Below are 16,129 nucleotides of genomic sequence, written 5' to 3'. Positions count from 1 at the left end.
AGTGTGAGAGTGTTTTTTAGGTTATAGTTTTAGTGGTACAATCTTTATATTATGTTTTGAAGATTTTATTTTTATCTTTTTTTTATTTATTTATGTAAAAATAAACATGTTATTGTCATAATTATTATTCAGAACTGTCAAGCAGTGTTTTAGTATAATAAAATATTATTAGATTTTGTCTCATTTTCAGAAATACACTTGTTTATGTTATATATTTGTAAATGTTTATGTAGTTTTATTTTTATGAATCAAATTTAAACAAACTTTTAACATTAATTTAATTTGAACATATTCAGAACCATATAGTGTCATTTTTGTGAAGTTTATATTTTGTATTCATAGTTCATTTATTGACATTTTATTAGTTCTTAATTATCTACATGTATTTATTTTTTTTTCTATTTTAGTTTTGGTTAATTATTCCAATAGATCTAAAATAATCTAGTTATTGCTTCAGGTTTAGTAAACCATAGTAGGTATGTTGCGATACCATTAATTCACCTTATGATACTGTACCAGCTGAAGTATCATAATACCAAGTAGTAATTTGATACTATAATTCCTAACTCAAATTATGAAGAAAATTGTCAAAAAAACTATACTTTTGTTATAATAGGTCTACCTGAATTGAATTCATAATTCCCTTATTATTGAAGTATTATTTGCACGTCACTTCACAGAAAATTGAATCATTCTTTTTGTTTATTTTGTAGATAACTGACCAACAAAAATACATTAAAATAAAGATAGAAATTATACCAAATTAAATTTGTTACAAAAAGAGCATTTGTCCATCAAAATTAGGTTTTATGAAGTGGTTAAAATTGTTTAAATTTTTCCTGTTGCTATTTTGGGTTTTTCATCCATTTTCTTTTCAGTTTTATCAGGTAACAATACAAAGTCATTCAAAATTTCACTTTGTGAGTCGTTCTTTTTAAGAGATTGTCACGGTTGTTGTAGCTACTAAATCAAATTGACAGGACCTGAAATGAACCAGTTCAGACGTGAAAACGTGAAATAGGTTACAATAAAATGTGCGAGTTCTACACAGATTTGCAATCTTAAAGGGCTCCATTAGAGATGTGTGTTATTAAAATGAAATGTTTTTTTGTTGCAAACGTGTGAGCATTTTAGTAAGTTGTCCACATGCAACATTATCTGTTGTAGATAAGCCATTAATGACGATACTACTGTTTACAAACTACAGTGGCACCGCCAGTATTTTGGAGCCATAGTATCGGGATACTACCATAGTATCGGTAAACCGTGCAACCCTAAACCATAGTAACCCTCCTGTCAAGTTAACACCATAATTCATCGTCATTCCCAGTAGTGAAGTCAGTGTGTGTTTTTGTAGTGTGCTCAACATACCATAAAAGTCAGAAGCAGGTTTTAAAGCCTGAAGGTGCTGACTCTGACAGAGGCCATCCGAGGAACACTTTCCCGCACTAAAAGTGTGAGCGAGAGTTAAAATTCCTCCACACCTGTTACTGACCCTCCAGCTGCCCTGCTTTCTCCTTTGAGTTGCACCTTTAGCACACAAACACACACACACACACACACACACACACACACACACACACACACACACACACACACACACACACACACACACACACACACACACACACACACACACACACACACACAGGGAGCAGGAAATGAGACGCATTCTGACTGAGCATGAGGAATGTCCTAAAGAGCAAATAACAAACAGAAGCTTAAGACTAAAGTGCTTGTGCTATACTGTATGCACAGTTGACACATATATGTTATATTAATTAGACAAAGAGAATAGCAAATAAATGACCCGGTCTCAGCTTTATTTTAAAGTTTAATATAATTATGTTGAATTTTTGGGCAGTTAAGAGCATTAAGATTGCTATGTGTGTGTTATGAGACACATGGTGCTAACCAGGTCCATCCTGTGTTGTTGTATAGTGATCATCGGTCACTAGATGGCGCTGTTGTCACATCATTCAACAGTATGTATTTGTGAAAAAAATGTATTTTAATTATTTTAATCGGTGAAGACACGGTTTATCATGTTGTTTAACGGAGTTTTGACTTATTTTTATGAACAAAATACGTTTATTGAAGAAGAAAATCTCAAGTGTCGCATGTTAAAAGGTACCTTTTCCGTATTTTACGTGCTTTTCCTCGTGTCTAGGGGGCCTATTTTGTCTGTCTGAGTCGTGACGGTAAAGCTAAGCAGTTTACTAATCGACAGGTAAAAACATTTTTTTTTTAAAAGATGTGGTTTTGTGTTGTAGAATAACAAAAAAATCTACCAATGATCATGAAAACTAGTTTTCCCCTCAAGGAGTGCCATGCGATAGGCCTACTTACCATTGTTAGCCTGCCTGTTTCCTCCTCTGGTTCGCTTTAACTGTACGTTAGCCTATTTGTATGAATACTCATGCGTCAAATAAACAAACAAATAAAATAAATGAATATATATGCTAAAGTTTTTTCTAAAATCAAAAGTATAAGATATCATAAAAGTTATAGAATTAAATGTTTTATCATATAATTGCTAGTTTTATCATATACAGTATAATTATTGTGTATTACTGTGTAGTATAACATAAATCTTTGGCATAAATCTGGCACAGCAGGCATTCATCTGGCACTGGCAAACAGCATGTGGGCCAAACATGGCAGCACACAATACTTGGGTCAGATGTAAATTGTAGTATTTTGCCTAGATGTTAATAAATGATACGTGGGCTATGTAATTTTGGCCAATCTTGACCGTCATTTAAAATACATTTTTATTATTTTGAGATAAAGAAAAAATGTTTTACCAATCAGGTCACTTCAAGAAAAAGCACACTAATAGCACGCCTAAAGCGCAATGATTCATGGATTTATCAATTTAATTGCAACTGTGACACAGCAACATACAGTTGAAGTCAGAATTATTAGCCCTCTTCAAAAAATGTTTCCGATTGTTAAAATATTTTCCAAATGATGTTTAACAGAGCAAGGATTTTTTACAGTATGTCTGATAATATTTTATCTTCTGGAGAAAGTCTTATTTGTTTTATTTCAGCTAGAATAAAAGCAGTTTTTAATTTTTTAAACATCATTTTAGGGACAAAATCATTATCCAAAGCTGAGATATTTTTCTATGTGGGTATGATTTATTTATTTTTTTTCTGACATAATTTGACCCTTCTCATAATTTGAAAACAATTAACATTTAACTCTCTCTCTCTCTCTCTCTCTCTCTCTCTTTATATATATATATATATATATATATATATATATATATATATATATATATATATATATATATATATATATTTTTTTTTTTTTTTTTTATAAAAATAAAAAAAACAGTATAAAAATGCATGATGTATACATATTCTCAGTTTAAGTAATATATGTTTTATCAATAAGTTGTTATAATATTTATTTATTTTTTACACATAATTATCAGTTTTAGGTCATCATTTCATAGCATTCATCAGCAAACTTTCACTAAGCATCTCATAGCATACCCCATACTTTTTTCTAATTATTTTACTTAATAATCATTATGGCTTAGTGTCTCATAACGTTCAGCTTTGTCTCATCATTTTGAATGTTCAAAAACACCACTTCAAAAATATGTTTTGAATTACATATCAAAACTTAGATTATTTTGCAGAAAAAAGGCAGAAATTAAAATCAGCATTGAAGCACTAAATTTGACCAAAGTGGCACATAAACAAGCAAGACGAATAACAACCCTTATCTAAAGTACTCTTCATAACCCCGAATCATCAAGCTCCACTTTTTATTTCTGGCACTAAGCCAGCAGACTACTCCAAAACACTCGACATGCCCCTCCTGTTGGAGAAGGGATGAATTATTGCTAGCAATCAAAACAGAGGAGAGAAAAAGAGTCAAGCTCAGTCCCAAATATCAGCTGAAAGATGACTATATAGTGTGTACTGGAGGAAAAACACCTGATCAGAGCGGCTTTTCTTTGGTGTATAGTCAGGACTGACACATGACTATACCAACAGTGACAAAACCCAAGCCTGACATCAGAAAGAGGAACTGCATTATAAACTCCAGTGTGTTTTTGTGCACCCTCTGCAGAAATGTGAGATTCAGCATTTCCTGAAGTGGACTTATTCCTGCAGTAGGGGTCTCTGTGAGGTTAGTGAACAAGTGAGGACTTCTTTGACTGAAAGAATGAGTGCCTTGTGTCAGATGAGGAGTGGTTGACAGAACGAGTGTGAGGGAGAGAGAAACGGGCACACACAGGAGATGACTTTTGTCCAGTGCTGACCAGGAGAATCTGCTTTGTGTCTGAGCGATCACACACAGCATCTCTATTCCATTCTCAAAGCTCTGTCCAGCTTCATAATGTCTTGTCCATGAGGAGCCATGTTGAGGGTCTTGTTTCATTGGCTGCCAGAAAGTTATTGCAGGTAAGGACTTCAGTATGGCTTGTAAGAAAGTTCTCGTTGAAAAATATTTTGCTTGGTGGATGATAGCTTTATAATAACCTCCCAAGAGAGAAATATTTTGATTGTTTTAAGGCTTTTGGAAGGTTAAAACTTGACTGTTGTTAATGGATATTGAGAATGTGTGTCTGTGTCACTCTTTCTGCTTTTTTTTATTTATTTGACAATTAATTAATTTCATAAAACCTAACATAACATAAGAGTCCAATGACTTTGACCAGAGTTTAAAAGATAATCTATAAAAATAAAGACTTAAATAACTTCTATAATTAAATATTTAAAAATAAATTATTTTAATATAATAAAATATATATTTTTAAAACAACTTTTAGAATAGATTTTAAAAATATTTATTATTATTATTTTATATTTATTTTTATAACATGTTGTCACCAAATTTGTATTAAACTGTGAGTCGTGATGTTTTCACTTTGAGGTTTTTAATATTTCCATATTTATTATTGGATATAGGCATGGTTTTGTGTGTTTGTTAGTTGGTTGGTTTGTTGGTTGGTTAGCTTCAATATTGTAATTAGACTGTACAAAGAATTTTTGTACAATCATTAACTCATCTATATTGTAGCCTATTTGGTAACACTTTACTTGAAGTGGAAGTTTATAAGACTGTTGTAAAACCTTTATAAACCTTTAAATAAAATGTTATGCATGCTTATTACAATTGTTTAATTGATCAAAACTTGTCATAAATCTGTCATAAACATGATTGTCATGAAGTCATTAAAATGTCTAACTAATTTTATAACAGCATCAATAATATATGTATGTATATATATATATATATATATATATATATATATATATATACATATATATATATATATATAAATATATATATATATATATACACCTAGGCAAATTTGCAAATTTACTATTAAAATGTCAATAAATATTAATGAAGCTCTTAAAAATATTTTAGATATGACTCAATATATTGAGCGATGACACTTTTTAATGACACATTTTTAACAACAGATACAATTTGTTCGCTGTCGAAAAAAAATATAATGGAGTTTTGACAATCATGTTTATGACATATTTAGTAAGTTGTGTTGTCTTGGTAATGAGCGTCAAGTGGAGCAGTAGGTAGCATGTTTGCCTCACAGCAAGTAGGTCGCTGGTTCATGCCCAGGATGGGTCAGTTGGCAATTCTGTGTGGAGTTTGCACATTCTCCCCGTGTTGGCGTGGGTTTTTTTTTTGCTCCGGTTTCCCCCAAAGTCCAAAGACATGTGAAACAGGTAAATTGAATGAGCTAAATTGTCTGTAGTGTATGAGTGTGAATGCAAGAGTGTATGGGTTTTTTTTGTGGCTGGAAGGGCATCCGCTGCATAAAACATGTGCTGGATGAGTTGGCGGTTCATTCTGCTGTGGTGAGCCCTGGTGAATAAAGGGACTAAACCGAAAAGAAAATGAATGAATGTCTTGGTAATGCCAAGTGTTCATGACAAAGATAAGGACTGGATGTGATGTATTTATTCATGTCAAGTTGTTAAAGCAAACAGTGTCATATTTGCATTTAAAATGACGTGAGCAAATGACACTTAATAACAGTTGTCATACGTATGCATAAAAACTTCATATTCATGACATGTCATGTCATGATTATAGAGGTTTCGTGACAGTCTTTTGTACACCCCTTCAAGTAAAGTCTTAACAATTATGAAAAAAAACATTATAAACACATTAAACATTGATTACAGGACAGGAATACATTTTTGACACATGTTTGGATGACAGTGTGAGGTATCAGATCATTATGAAGTCAGTTTATTCAGTTGACATCAAATCGATTTACATTCCTTTTTGATGTTGATTTGACATCTAGGTGCTGATTGGGAAGAACCTTTCAGTGAACAGATCTTAAACCAGCCATTTTTCCTATTGTAAAGAACATATTATAGAATCTAAATGACTGTTTTACGCAATAAACAGACTTTTGTGGAATGGAAGTTTTCCAAATAAAGTTGAAGTCAGAATTATTAACTCCCTCCTTTGAATTTTCTTTTTTAAATATTTGCCAAATGATGTTTAACAGAACAAGGATATTTTCACAGTATGTCTGATAATATTTTTTCTTCCGGAGAAAGTCTTATTTGTTTTATTTCGGCTAGAATAAAAGCAGCTTTCAATAAAAAAAATAAAAATAAAAAAAAACATTTCAGGGACAAAATTAGCCCCTTTAAGCTATATTTTTTCATAGTCTACCGAACAAACCATTGTTATAAAATAACTTGCCTAATTATCCTAACCTACTTAGTTAACTTATATAGCCTAAGCCTTTAATTGTCACTTTAAGCTGTATAGAAGTGTCTTGAAAAATATGTAGCAAAATATTATTTACTGTCATCATGATGAAGATAAAAGAAATTATTAAAAATAAGTTATTTGAAATGAGTTATTAAAACTATTATGCTAAGAAATGTGTTGAAAAAAATATTCTCTCAAACTGAAATTAGGGAAAAAACAAATAGGGGGGCTAATAATTCTGACTTCAACTGTATGTTAAATAGACTTCATGTAACTTTTATTTATAAGAGTGAATGCAAACGAAATATGCTTCATTTTATACTTAATTGCTCATTGTCTGACTGAACTATGAAATGTAATGACCTGGAAATGTTCTTGGCACAACTTGTGGATCTCTGATCCAAAAATCTGGTCCACTCAAATCAGCTGATGCAAACACAGACTGTTATTTTTAGAAATCATTGCTTAAAAAAAAACACATTACAGCCCCAATATTATCAGTCTCTCTGGAACAATATTTAGCATGGCAGATATGGCGTGAGGTCTTAATAATTTCTACTGCCAGATGCAGGGTGACAGGAATGAGCTCTGACCTTGTTTTTATTAGAGCCGAAGACACAACATAAACCAACCTTGTGTGAATCTCAACTTTACATGTTTTGGCCTCAGGGAAACGACAGAAACACAGAGAAAACAAGGTCTATGCCTCACCTTTAGTTTACTGAGACAGAAAGAGAGCAGAATCACCACACTGTAAGTGCCACGTTTGTAGCTCTCTCTCCTCCTGATCTCCCACCCAAAACAGAGCAGCCCATTGAGCGAGTACAGAGCAACAGGCGGAGGGGAGAGCGCGGGGTCTTTCCATGATCACTCTCCAGAACTTTGGAAGGTCAGTGGTGAGTGAAAAATGCTCTGCTGGTTTTGGTTTTGATAATCAAGCCCCTGTTGTCCAGGTCATCTGTGTTTCCAGAGCACTGAGAATAAGCTGAAATCACACAGGCCCTGCCAATGGAATCTTTCAGAACTCTGCCATTGCTGGAATTGATTTGCTTGGAAGACGAATACAGACACATTCATTAGTGGTGTTTGCTTAGGCTCGCATAATGACGGCTATTGCACATTATTACAGTTAGGAGATTGCTATCAGCTTATGATTCAAAGTGGCCAATATACAGCAAATTCTTATATGTTTGTTGAGGATATAGGGGTGAAAAGAAGGTTAAATGCAGTACCTGAGCTGCTATTTACTGTTAGTGAACTCTTATCAGTGGGTACATTTGTGCTTGTTGATTAGTTCAAACTACTTAATTAGAAATGAGCTAAAACAACACAATTCTTAGGGTTTTTTTTCGGACAACTTAATTGTTTTGTGTTCAATCCACTTAAGTTTGTAAAAATTAACAAGTCAACGTAATTCCTCCATGTTGTGCCAACACAAGTTGATTGTGTGAAACCCAGCATTGTTTTACAGGGCACTTTCCTCTCAATGACAAAATATCCATGAAGCTACTGTAATTTTACAATGGTAATTAAAAGCATATAATGAAAATGTTACATTTTCACAAGCTCTACAGTTTAACACTTCGGTCATGTAACATTTATTTATTTATAATAATAATAATAATAATTTCTTAATTTTATATAGCACTTTTCTGGACACTCAAAGCACATTACACAAAGCACAAATGTCCTCATGCACCACCAATGTGCTGCATCCACCTGGATGACAAAACAGCAGCCATATTGTGCCAGACCACACACCAGCTGATTGATGTGACTGAGTGTTGAAGCCAGTTGTGATATGGGGATGGACAGAGGCAAGTAGGCAAATTTGGCCAGGATGCCACTCTTTTATTGAATAACATCCTGGGATTTTTAACAACCACAGAAAGTCAGGACCTTGGTTGAATATCTCATCCGAGAGACTGCTTGCCTCACTAATACCACTTTCAGGAGCAACCTAGCTTTCCCATGTGGTCTCCCATCCAGGTACTGAACAGGCGCAGCCCTGCTTTGCTTCAGTGAGCAACCATGTAAGAGTTGCAGAGAGCTAGCTGCCAGCAGCTAACAATACTTTGTATAGCAGGCTGCATTAAAGCAAGGGTGCCCAAACTTTTTCTTATGAAGGGCCAAAATCCAAGCTTGATTGAGAGCTGTGGGCCAAAAGTAAATAGGTAATTTCCTAATTTATTTCATAAAATCTATAGATAAATAGAAATGAAATACTTCAAATGTATTTTCTATTCATTCATTCATTTTTCTTCAGCTTAGTACCTTTATTCAGAGGTTGGCACAACAGAATAAGCTATCAACTTTTCGAGCATATGTTTTACACAGCGGATGCCCTTGCAGTCGCAACTCAGTATTGGGAAACACCATACACACATTTACACTCATACACTACTGCCAATTTAGTTTATTCAATTTACCGCATGTGTTTGGACTAGGCATGGGCTGGTATAAGATTCTGATAGTATGATAACCTTAGATATAATTATCATGGTTTCACGGTATAACCGTATTGTGATTACTGCTCTAAAATATTATTATTATTTTTAAACGACTGGGTAAAAAAAATCCCCTTTGAAAACAATATATTTTGTATTTTGAAAGATTTATGATATTTTGGAACAGTGAACATGTAAATCTAAATAACTCAAATCAATCATTGACTTCTGCTGTCTTCAAAAACACAAATTTCATTACTATTTAAATGGCGTATTTGGATATTTTTTTCTGCTGTAGATTCTGTTGTCCTAAAAAACAAACAAAAAATGTAAATAAAAAATCATACATATGCCTTTGGAACTGTATCACAGAAAATTTTGGTGGTTTTAAAACCTTGACTTTTTCCAAACAGCGGTATACCTTGAAAACGGTTATTATCCCATGTCTAGATTGGACTGTGGGGGAAACCGGAGCACCTGGAGGAAACCCACACGAACACGGGGAGAACATGCAAACTCCACACTGAAATGTCAACTAGCCCAGCTAGGACTTGAACCAGCGACTTTCCTGCTGTGATGCGACAGTGCTAACCACTGAACCACCTTGTCGCCCCCTTATTTAATCAATTTTTTAAATGTGTATATTGTTAACTAATCACAATTTTGTTAACTAATCACAATAAAACTTTTAAAAAAAAATTTACCACTCCAAACAATGGAGTTCAATGCCAAAATACAGTAGTCATGCTGAACCTGCCTTTATCTTGATTTGCACACTGTTGTCTTCTGCTTTGTCCCCTATTCGTTAAGTGACAGTATGTACATAAAAAAAAACATTTAATGGAAACATTTAATTTTAGTTTGCTTTTTTGTAGCCCAACAATAAAACAAACAAATAAACAAACAAAAGGTTCATTAAAATAGAAATGACAAACTCTGTTAAGACATGTTAGAAGGCATTCCCCAACCCATCCTATTCATTTTCCATCTGGCGAGCCAAATCAAAGGATACAAAGGGCCAACTTTGGCCCGCAGGCCAGTTTGGGCATCTCTGCTTTAAAGCAAGACATTTTTAATGCTTTCACTTGGAATTGTATTTTCTACTAAAGCATTGTTTTTTATATACTCATGGACATTTGACAGACTTAACAGAAGACATTTAAAAGGTTAAATGAACCTATTGCATCATCACCATGGTGAGCCAATAGTAGTTTGGAAGTGTTTATGAGCTGAAGTAACTTTTCTAGGAAGTTGACGAGCTGATTCCTGTTTTGGCTGAAATGACATCATACTCATAAGCTTTGGTAAAACTGATATGTGCCATTTCTGTAAATGACACAACTGCACATTTGATCCAGTACTGCTCAGTGATGAAATGTATGATGCATTTCCTCGTGGAGGGCAATTTTTTATTGTATACTAATCATAAATAATTATGGTTGCTATATATATATATATATATATATCAGTTCCCTTAAACTGTTTGAGTTACCTTAACTTTTTGGGTTTTACAGTATATATATATATATATATATATCACTCCATATATCACTCACTCCATTTAAGTTTAAATAATGAGGTATGAGGTAACATATTACCTTCAACACTGAGATCAAAACTCTTTAAATTAGTAAAATTAACTTTCAGTAAATTTTGAGTTAACTACACTCATTTCATTTGATACAGTTGACTAAAGTTACAACTAAAGTTGTACAGTATATATATATATATATATATATATATATATATATATATATATATATATATATATATATATATATATATGTGTGTGTGTGTGTGTGTGTGTGTGTGTGTGTGTGTGTGTGTGTGTGTGTGTGTGTGTGTATTAACAGTGTAGTGTATTATAACAGTGTATTAACAGTGTATAACTTCTGCTACCCACAAATCAGGAAATCAGCTAGACCTTATTTACACATGACATTGCTTCACTGATCAAACACTAGTAACTCCACTACAAATATCGGATCATTTCCTTCTGTCCCTCAACATCCACATTACTCCTGAGCCGCCACACACTCCAACACTGGTTGCCTTTCGCAGAAACCTACGCTCTCTCTCACCCAATAGATTATCCACCATTGTTTCAGACTCTCTTCCTCCATCTTGCAAACTCTCTGCACTTGATACGAACAGTGCCACTGATACACTCTGCTCCACACTAGCATCATGTCTAGACAAATTATGTCCTCTTACATCCAGGCCAGCCCGTGCCAGTCCTCCTGCACCCTGGCTCTCGGATGCTCTCCGTGAGCATTGCTCAAAACTTCGAGCTGCAGAAAGAATTTGGCGGAAAACTAAAAATCCTGCACAGCTCTTAACATACCAAACTCTTCTGTCCTCTTTCTCAGCTAAGGTTACTTCTGCAAAGCAGACATATTACCGTCTTAAAATCAACAATGCCACTAATCCTCGCCTACTTTTTAAAACATTTTCCTCCCTCCTCTATCCTCCTCCTCCACCCGCATCCTCCACACTTACTACTGATGACTTTGCTACATTCTTTTGCACCAAAACTGCAAAAATCAGTGCTCAATTTGCTGCACCTACAACAAACACGCAAGAAACACCACCAAAACCACACACACTCACCTCTTTTTCTCAGCTTTCTGAGTCTGAGGTGTCCAAACTCGTGCTATCTAGCCATGCAACCACCTGTCCACTTGATCCCATTCCCTCTCATCTCTTGCAAGCCATCTCTCCTGCAGTCATACCAACACTGACTCACATAATTAACACATCTCTTGGCTCAGGTTTTTTCCCCACTTCATTTAAGCAGGCTAGGGTAACCCCACTGCTGAAGAAACCCAACCAGGACCATACGCTACTTGAAAACTACAGACCGGTATCCCTGCTTCCATTCATGGCCAAGATTCTGGAGAAAGTAGTGTTCAATCAAGCCTGGACTTTCTTACTCAAAACAATCTCATGGACAACAAGCAATCCGGCTTTAAGAAACCATTGGGCAACCATTACTGCATCTAAAATGGTAAAAAGCCTTGGAGTAACTACTGATGACCAACCAAACTTCTCTGATCACATTTCTAGAACTGCTCGATCGTGCAGATTCGCACTCTATAACGTAAGAAAGATCTGACCCTTCTTATCTGAACATGCAGCTCAACTCCTTGTTCAAGCTCTTGTTCTCTCCAAACTGGATTACTGCAACTCTCTACTAGCAGGGCTTCCAGCTAACTCTGTCAAGCCTCATCAGCTGCTCCAGAATGCAGCAGCACGAGTGGTCTTTAATGAACCTAAAAGAGCACATGTCACTCCGCTGCTCATCCGTTTGTACTGGCTGCCAGTTGCTGCTCGCATCAAATTCAAAGCTCTGATGTTTGCTTACAAAGCGACCTCTGGCTTTGCTCCGTCTTATCTGCTCTCACTTCTGCAGATTTATGTGCCCTCCAGAAACTTGCGTTCTGTGAATGAACGTCGCCTCGTGGTTCCATCCCAAAGAGGGAAAAATCACTTTCCTGAACGCTCATGCTCAATCTGCCCAGTTGGTGGAATGAACTCCCTAACTGCATCAGAACGGCAGAGACACTCGCTATTTTCAAGAAACGACTAAAAACTCAGCTATTTAGTCTCCACTTCACTCCCTAATCTGCAATTGCCTCTCTGGATAAACCACTAACTGTACTAAAAAAAAAAAAAATTACTAATACTTTCCTTCTTAGACTTTACAGACCTGAAACTTGCTTGTAGCACTTATTCATTGTTGCTTCTATAGTTGTGTAAATTGCTTCCTTGTCCTCATTTGTAAGTCGCTTTGGATAAAAGCATCTGCTAAATGACTAAATGTAAATGTAAAAAATGTAAATGTAGTCACACCAGTTTGTCTTTTGAAACTGTTTAAGCAGGAAAATTTACTCGTGAAATAAACAAGACATTAGATTTTTTTTTTCCAAATATTTCCCCACTGTTTAACAGCAAGGACATTTTTCAGTACTTCCTCTAATATTTTTTCTTCTTCTGGACATCATATTCTTTTTTGTTTGACTGCAATAAAAGTTAAAAGATTTTAAAGGTCAATATTAGCCCCCTCAAATTTTTTTTTTCTGATTGGTTACAGAACAAACCATGGTTATTAGATAATTTATTCAGTTTTGAATAGTTACAAAAAAACCTTTAAAAAAGGTTTTAGAAAGCTGTGTCAAGCTACAAGACATGCATACACAGTGAACAGACCCATTTATCTAGCTCTTGTTTATAAAACAACAATGGAAAAGCATTCCAGTGCAGTGGAATGCAGAAATGTGTGCTTTGTTTTTGGCTCCTGGTTTGTTTGTTTGCTTGTGCTATAAATGACCATCAAAGATGATTGTGTATCATTCACATCTGCATCTCATGCCATATAATAAAAACTTAGTAACAACATACTGTAGCAATATCTACTTTAGCAGCACAATAATCACAATAAATGTGAACCTCCTAAAAACTATAGCAAAAGTGTATTATTGTCATGGCTGTGACTTCACATTTTTATTTATTTATTTATTAGTTTTTTGATAAATGTAGCAAAGTCTTGGAAGGTTGTGTGTGAGTGGCTGCAATGCAACATCTGCAATCTTTCCAATCTCCTGCTTTTGCTCTTCCTCCCACTGTCTGACATCCTCTGCACACTTAAAAACATTTTCCTGAGCATCATTATTCACTGCTAACACTCCAGCGTCCTGTGTGAAATTTCATTTGGGATTTGAAAGGTCTCCCATAGAAATGGAGCCGGGGTCATTTTATCAAACATGTTTGTTATCAGACTTGCATAATGTCAGGTCAGACTCACCGTAAGACCAGCTCCAGCTGTGCTCAAAAGTTGTTGCTGGCTAGAAAAACTGTGGTCATCTTGATAATTAATGACGCACTCCTTTTTATTTCACACTGTCTGAAACATTTTTTTTTTACACCAAAAGATGACTAGACAAGCTTTAAAACAAACAAAAAAAGAAAAACTGGCTGTTCTAAACCATGTGTTAGCAGTTTTATTTTATTTATTTTTTTTATTTGTTATTTATTTATTAAGCTTAGCTTACCCATGCAGCTGATTTTACCCATATATATATATATATATATATATATATATATATATATATATATATATATATATATATATATATATATATATATATATAATATTTCCCCACAAGTCCAAAAACATGTGGTATAGGTGAATTGGGAAAGCAGATTGTCCATAGTGTGTGATTGAGTGTGTACGGATGTTTCCCAGTAATGGGTTGTAGCTGAAAGGGCATCCGCTGCGTAAAAAATATGCTGAATAATTTGGCGGTTCATTCCGCTGTGGCAACCCTAGATTAATAATGGGTCTAATCCATAAAGAAAATGAATGAATGAATAAAAAAAAAACTTTTGCCTTGTTCCTAGAAAAGAGACATGGCAAACATAAACAACACTTCTGCATTCACCATGCTTAGAATGCGTGTAGTATCGAAAGCCAATTTGTCTTAACATGACTAATTGTGATGTGTGTGTGTGCATGAAATCCAGTCAATCAGTTAAATATTAATTGATTCAAATCTGGCAATTTTGTACAAGGATGAGATTCCCTCATATAGATTAGCAATCTATGACACAAATGGGTTTGCAATCCATGAAAACCTTGTAAATGTGACCACACTATGGCAATGTCAATATCTCCTGCCATTCACAGCTACTTTTCCATAGCCTGATAGTAAAGCATTCATCACATGTGCACTTACAAAGTCATTTGGGTAATTTTCGCAAACTATTTTATGTGTTCTGTGAATTTGGATGTAGTTTTTTTCACCTACTTTGGAATATTCTCCCAATGCATTTTAAAATCAAAATCTCACAAATATCAGCAAAAAAGTGTCTAAAAAAAGTAAAAGGGAAAAATGTATTGCAGCCTTTTCCTTAGTATATGTATTGATACTTAATAAGAGTCTTAAACAAAGAAGAGCTGGAGGAAGGATGTTGTTGACGATGTTTCCATTAGACCAAGAGATTTCCAAAGCTGCTTCCTTTGCTCCATGTCCACCTCCTCCCATTTACTAACACACCACCCCTCCTTCGATTACTCTCTGAGACGATCTCACCGAATACAAACCAGCTTTTGGTAATACTCAGCGTTTCTCTGCACAGTTCATCTGATGTCTGGAGGAGTGTGGCGAGTCAAGAACCAGAGGGGTGATTCTGGGACGCTTGTTTTGGCAGCAACCCATTGTGTCAGCTTTTAATAGCACAGCCGAAGGAGGTGTTGACGTTGTTCCTCATGTGCCTCGAGGCCCTGCGTGTGAGCCACTTTCTAGCTGAGGTAAAATTCTTGGCTTTGAGCGTTGCACATTTTTGGAAGAAGATTAAAGAAATGAGAACTTTCGCCAAGGTCTTGAAGGGTTGCACACTGGCACTGAAGGGCACTGGCAATGCCTGACACACATCTGGAAGGTCTGACATCATGTTCTTGTTGTAAAGAATTTTAAGATAGAAGCACAAAACAAAGCTTTTGGATTGATTTTTAAGACATTGGATTAGAAATTTGAGATTTCTTAAAAGCAGCCCATGGCTTTGGAGCTTCTGTCCAGAGGATGTGAACAGGTGCTCAAGAATAACCTCTCTGCGAAGGTAAAGCAAATGTCTTGAATCCCTACTCTTTTGCTTTTTCTGCATGCTTTGTGTTTTGCGTGTCTATGAATTTGGAGTCTGGGTCCAGTGGTCCTCAGTGAAGGAGAGCCAGGCCCCCTTTGCCACTCCTCTGCAGGGATTAAATGTGTTGAAAAGAGCTCTTTGTGCTGGCTGGGCTGGAATGCCTTGTCGAGCCCAGTGTCTTTAGGAAACAAACAGCCAAAGTCAACGGAACGTTTGAGCAAGTGCCTGTTGGAATATTGTGTTCACTTGAGCCCCTGCCCTGTGCAGCCCCCTCAACATGGAGAGAAAGAGTGACTCATGCTCAATAGTAG

At 35.2% G+C, this 16,129-nt stretch overlaps 2 protein-coding genes across 16 annotated transcripts in view; one reads left to right on the top strand and one right to left on the bottom strand.

Annotated features, from left to right (window-relative positions):
* dixdc1a (DIX domain containing 1a) overlaps positions 1–2,393 on the bottom strand; it is a 59,400-nt gene extending 57,007 nt beyond the window's left edge. Inside the window, exons 1-2 of the mRNA XM_087282511.1 lie at positions 2,350–2,393; positions 1,372–1,530 (exon numbers count right to left, since the gene is read on the bottom strand). The gene's annotated coding sequence lies outside the window, so the exon portion shown is untranslated. The remainder of the gene's footprint in view (positions 1–1,371; positions 1,531–2,349) is intronic.
* phldb1b (pleckstrin homology-like domain, family B, member 1b) overlaps positions 1–16,129 on the top strand; it is a 149,618-nt gene that overhangs the window by 983 nt on the left and 132,506 nt on the right. For 7 of the 15 annotated variants that reach the window (XM_087283948.1, XM_087283945.1, XM_087283940.1 and 4 more), the window contains exon 1: positions 4,255–4,427. The exons of the other annotated variants lie outside the window; for them this stretch is intronic. In XM_087283948.1, coding sequence (XP_087140074.1) covers positions 4,374–4,427 — 54 coding nt within the window. In that variant the 5' untranslated portion in view covers positions 4,255–4,373. Of the gene's footprint in view, positions 1–4,254; positions 4,428–16,129 lie in introns of those variants that run through there. 15 annotated transcript variants of the gene reach the window in all.

The sequence above is a fragment of the Danio rerio genome, chromosome 15 (assembly GCF_052040795.2).
Source record: "Danio rerio strain M-AB ecotype USA chromosome 15, GRCz13ab, whole genome shotgun sequence".
NCBI lineage: Eukaryota > Metazoa > Chordata > Actinopteri > Cypriniformes > Danionidae > Danio > Danio rerio.
Note: the sequence above shows the minus strand (reverse complement) of the source record. Positions and strands in the feature narration are given on the sequence as shown.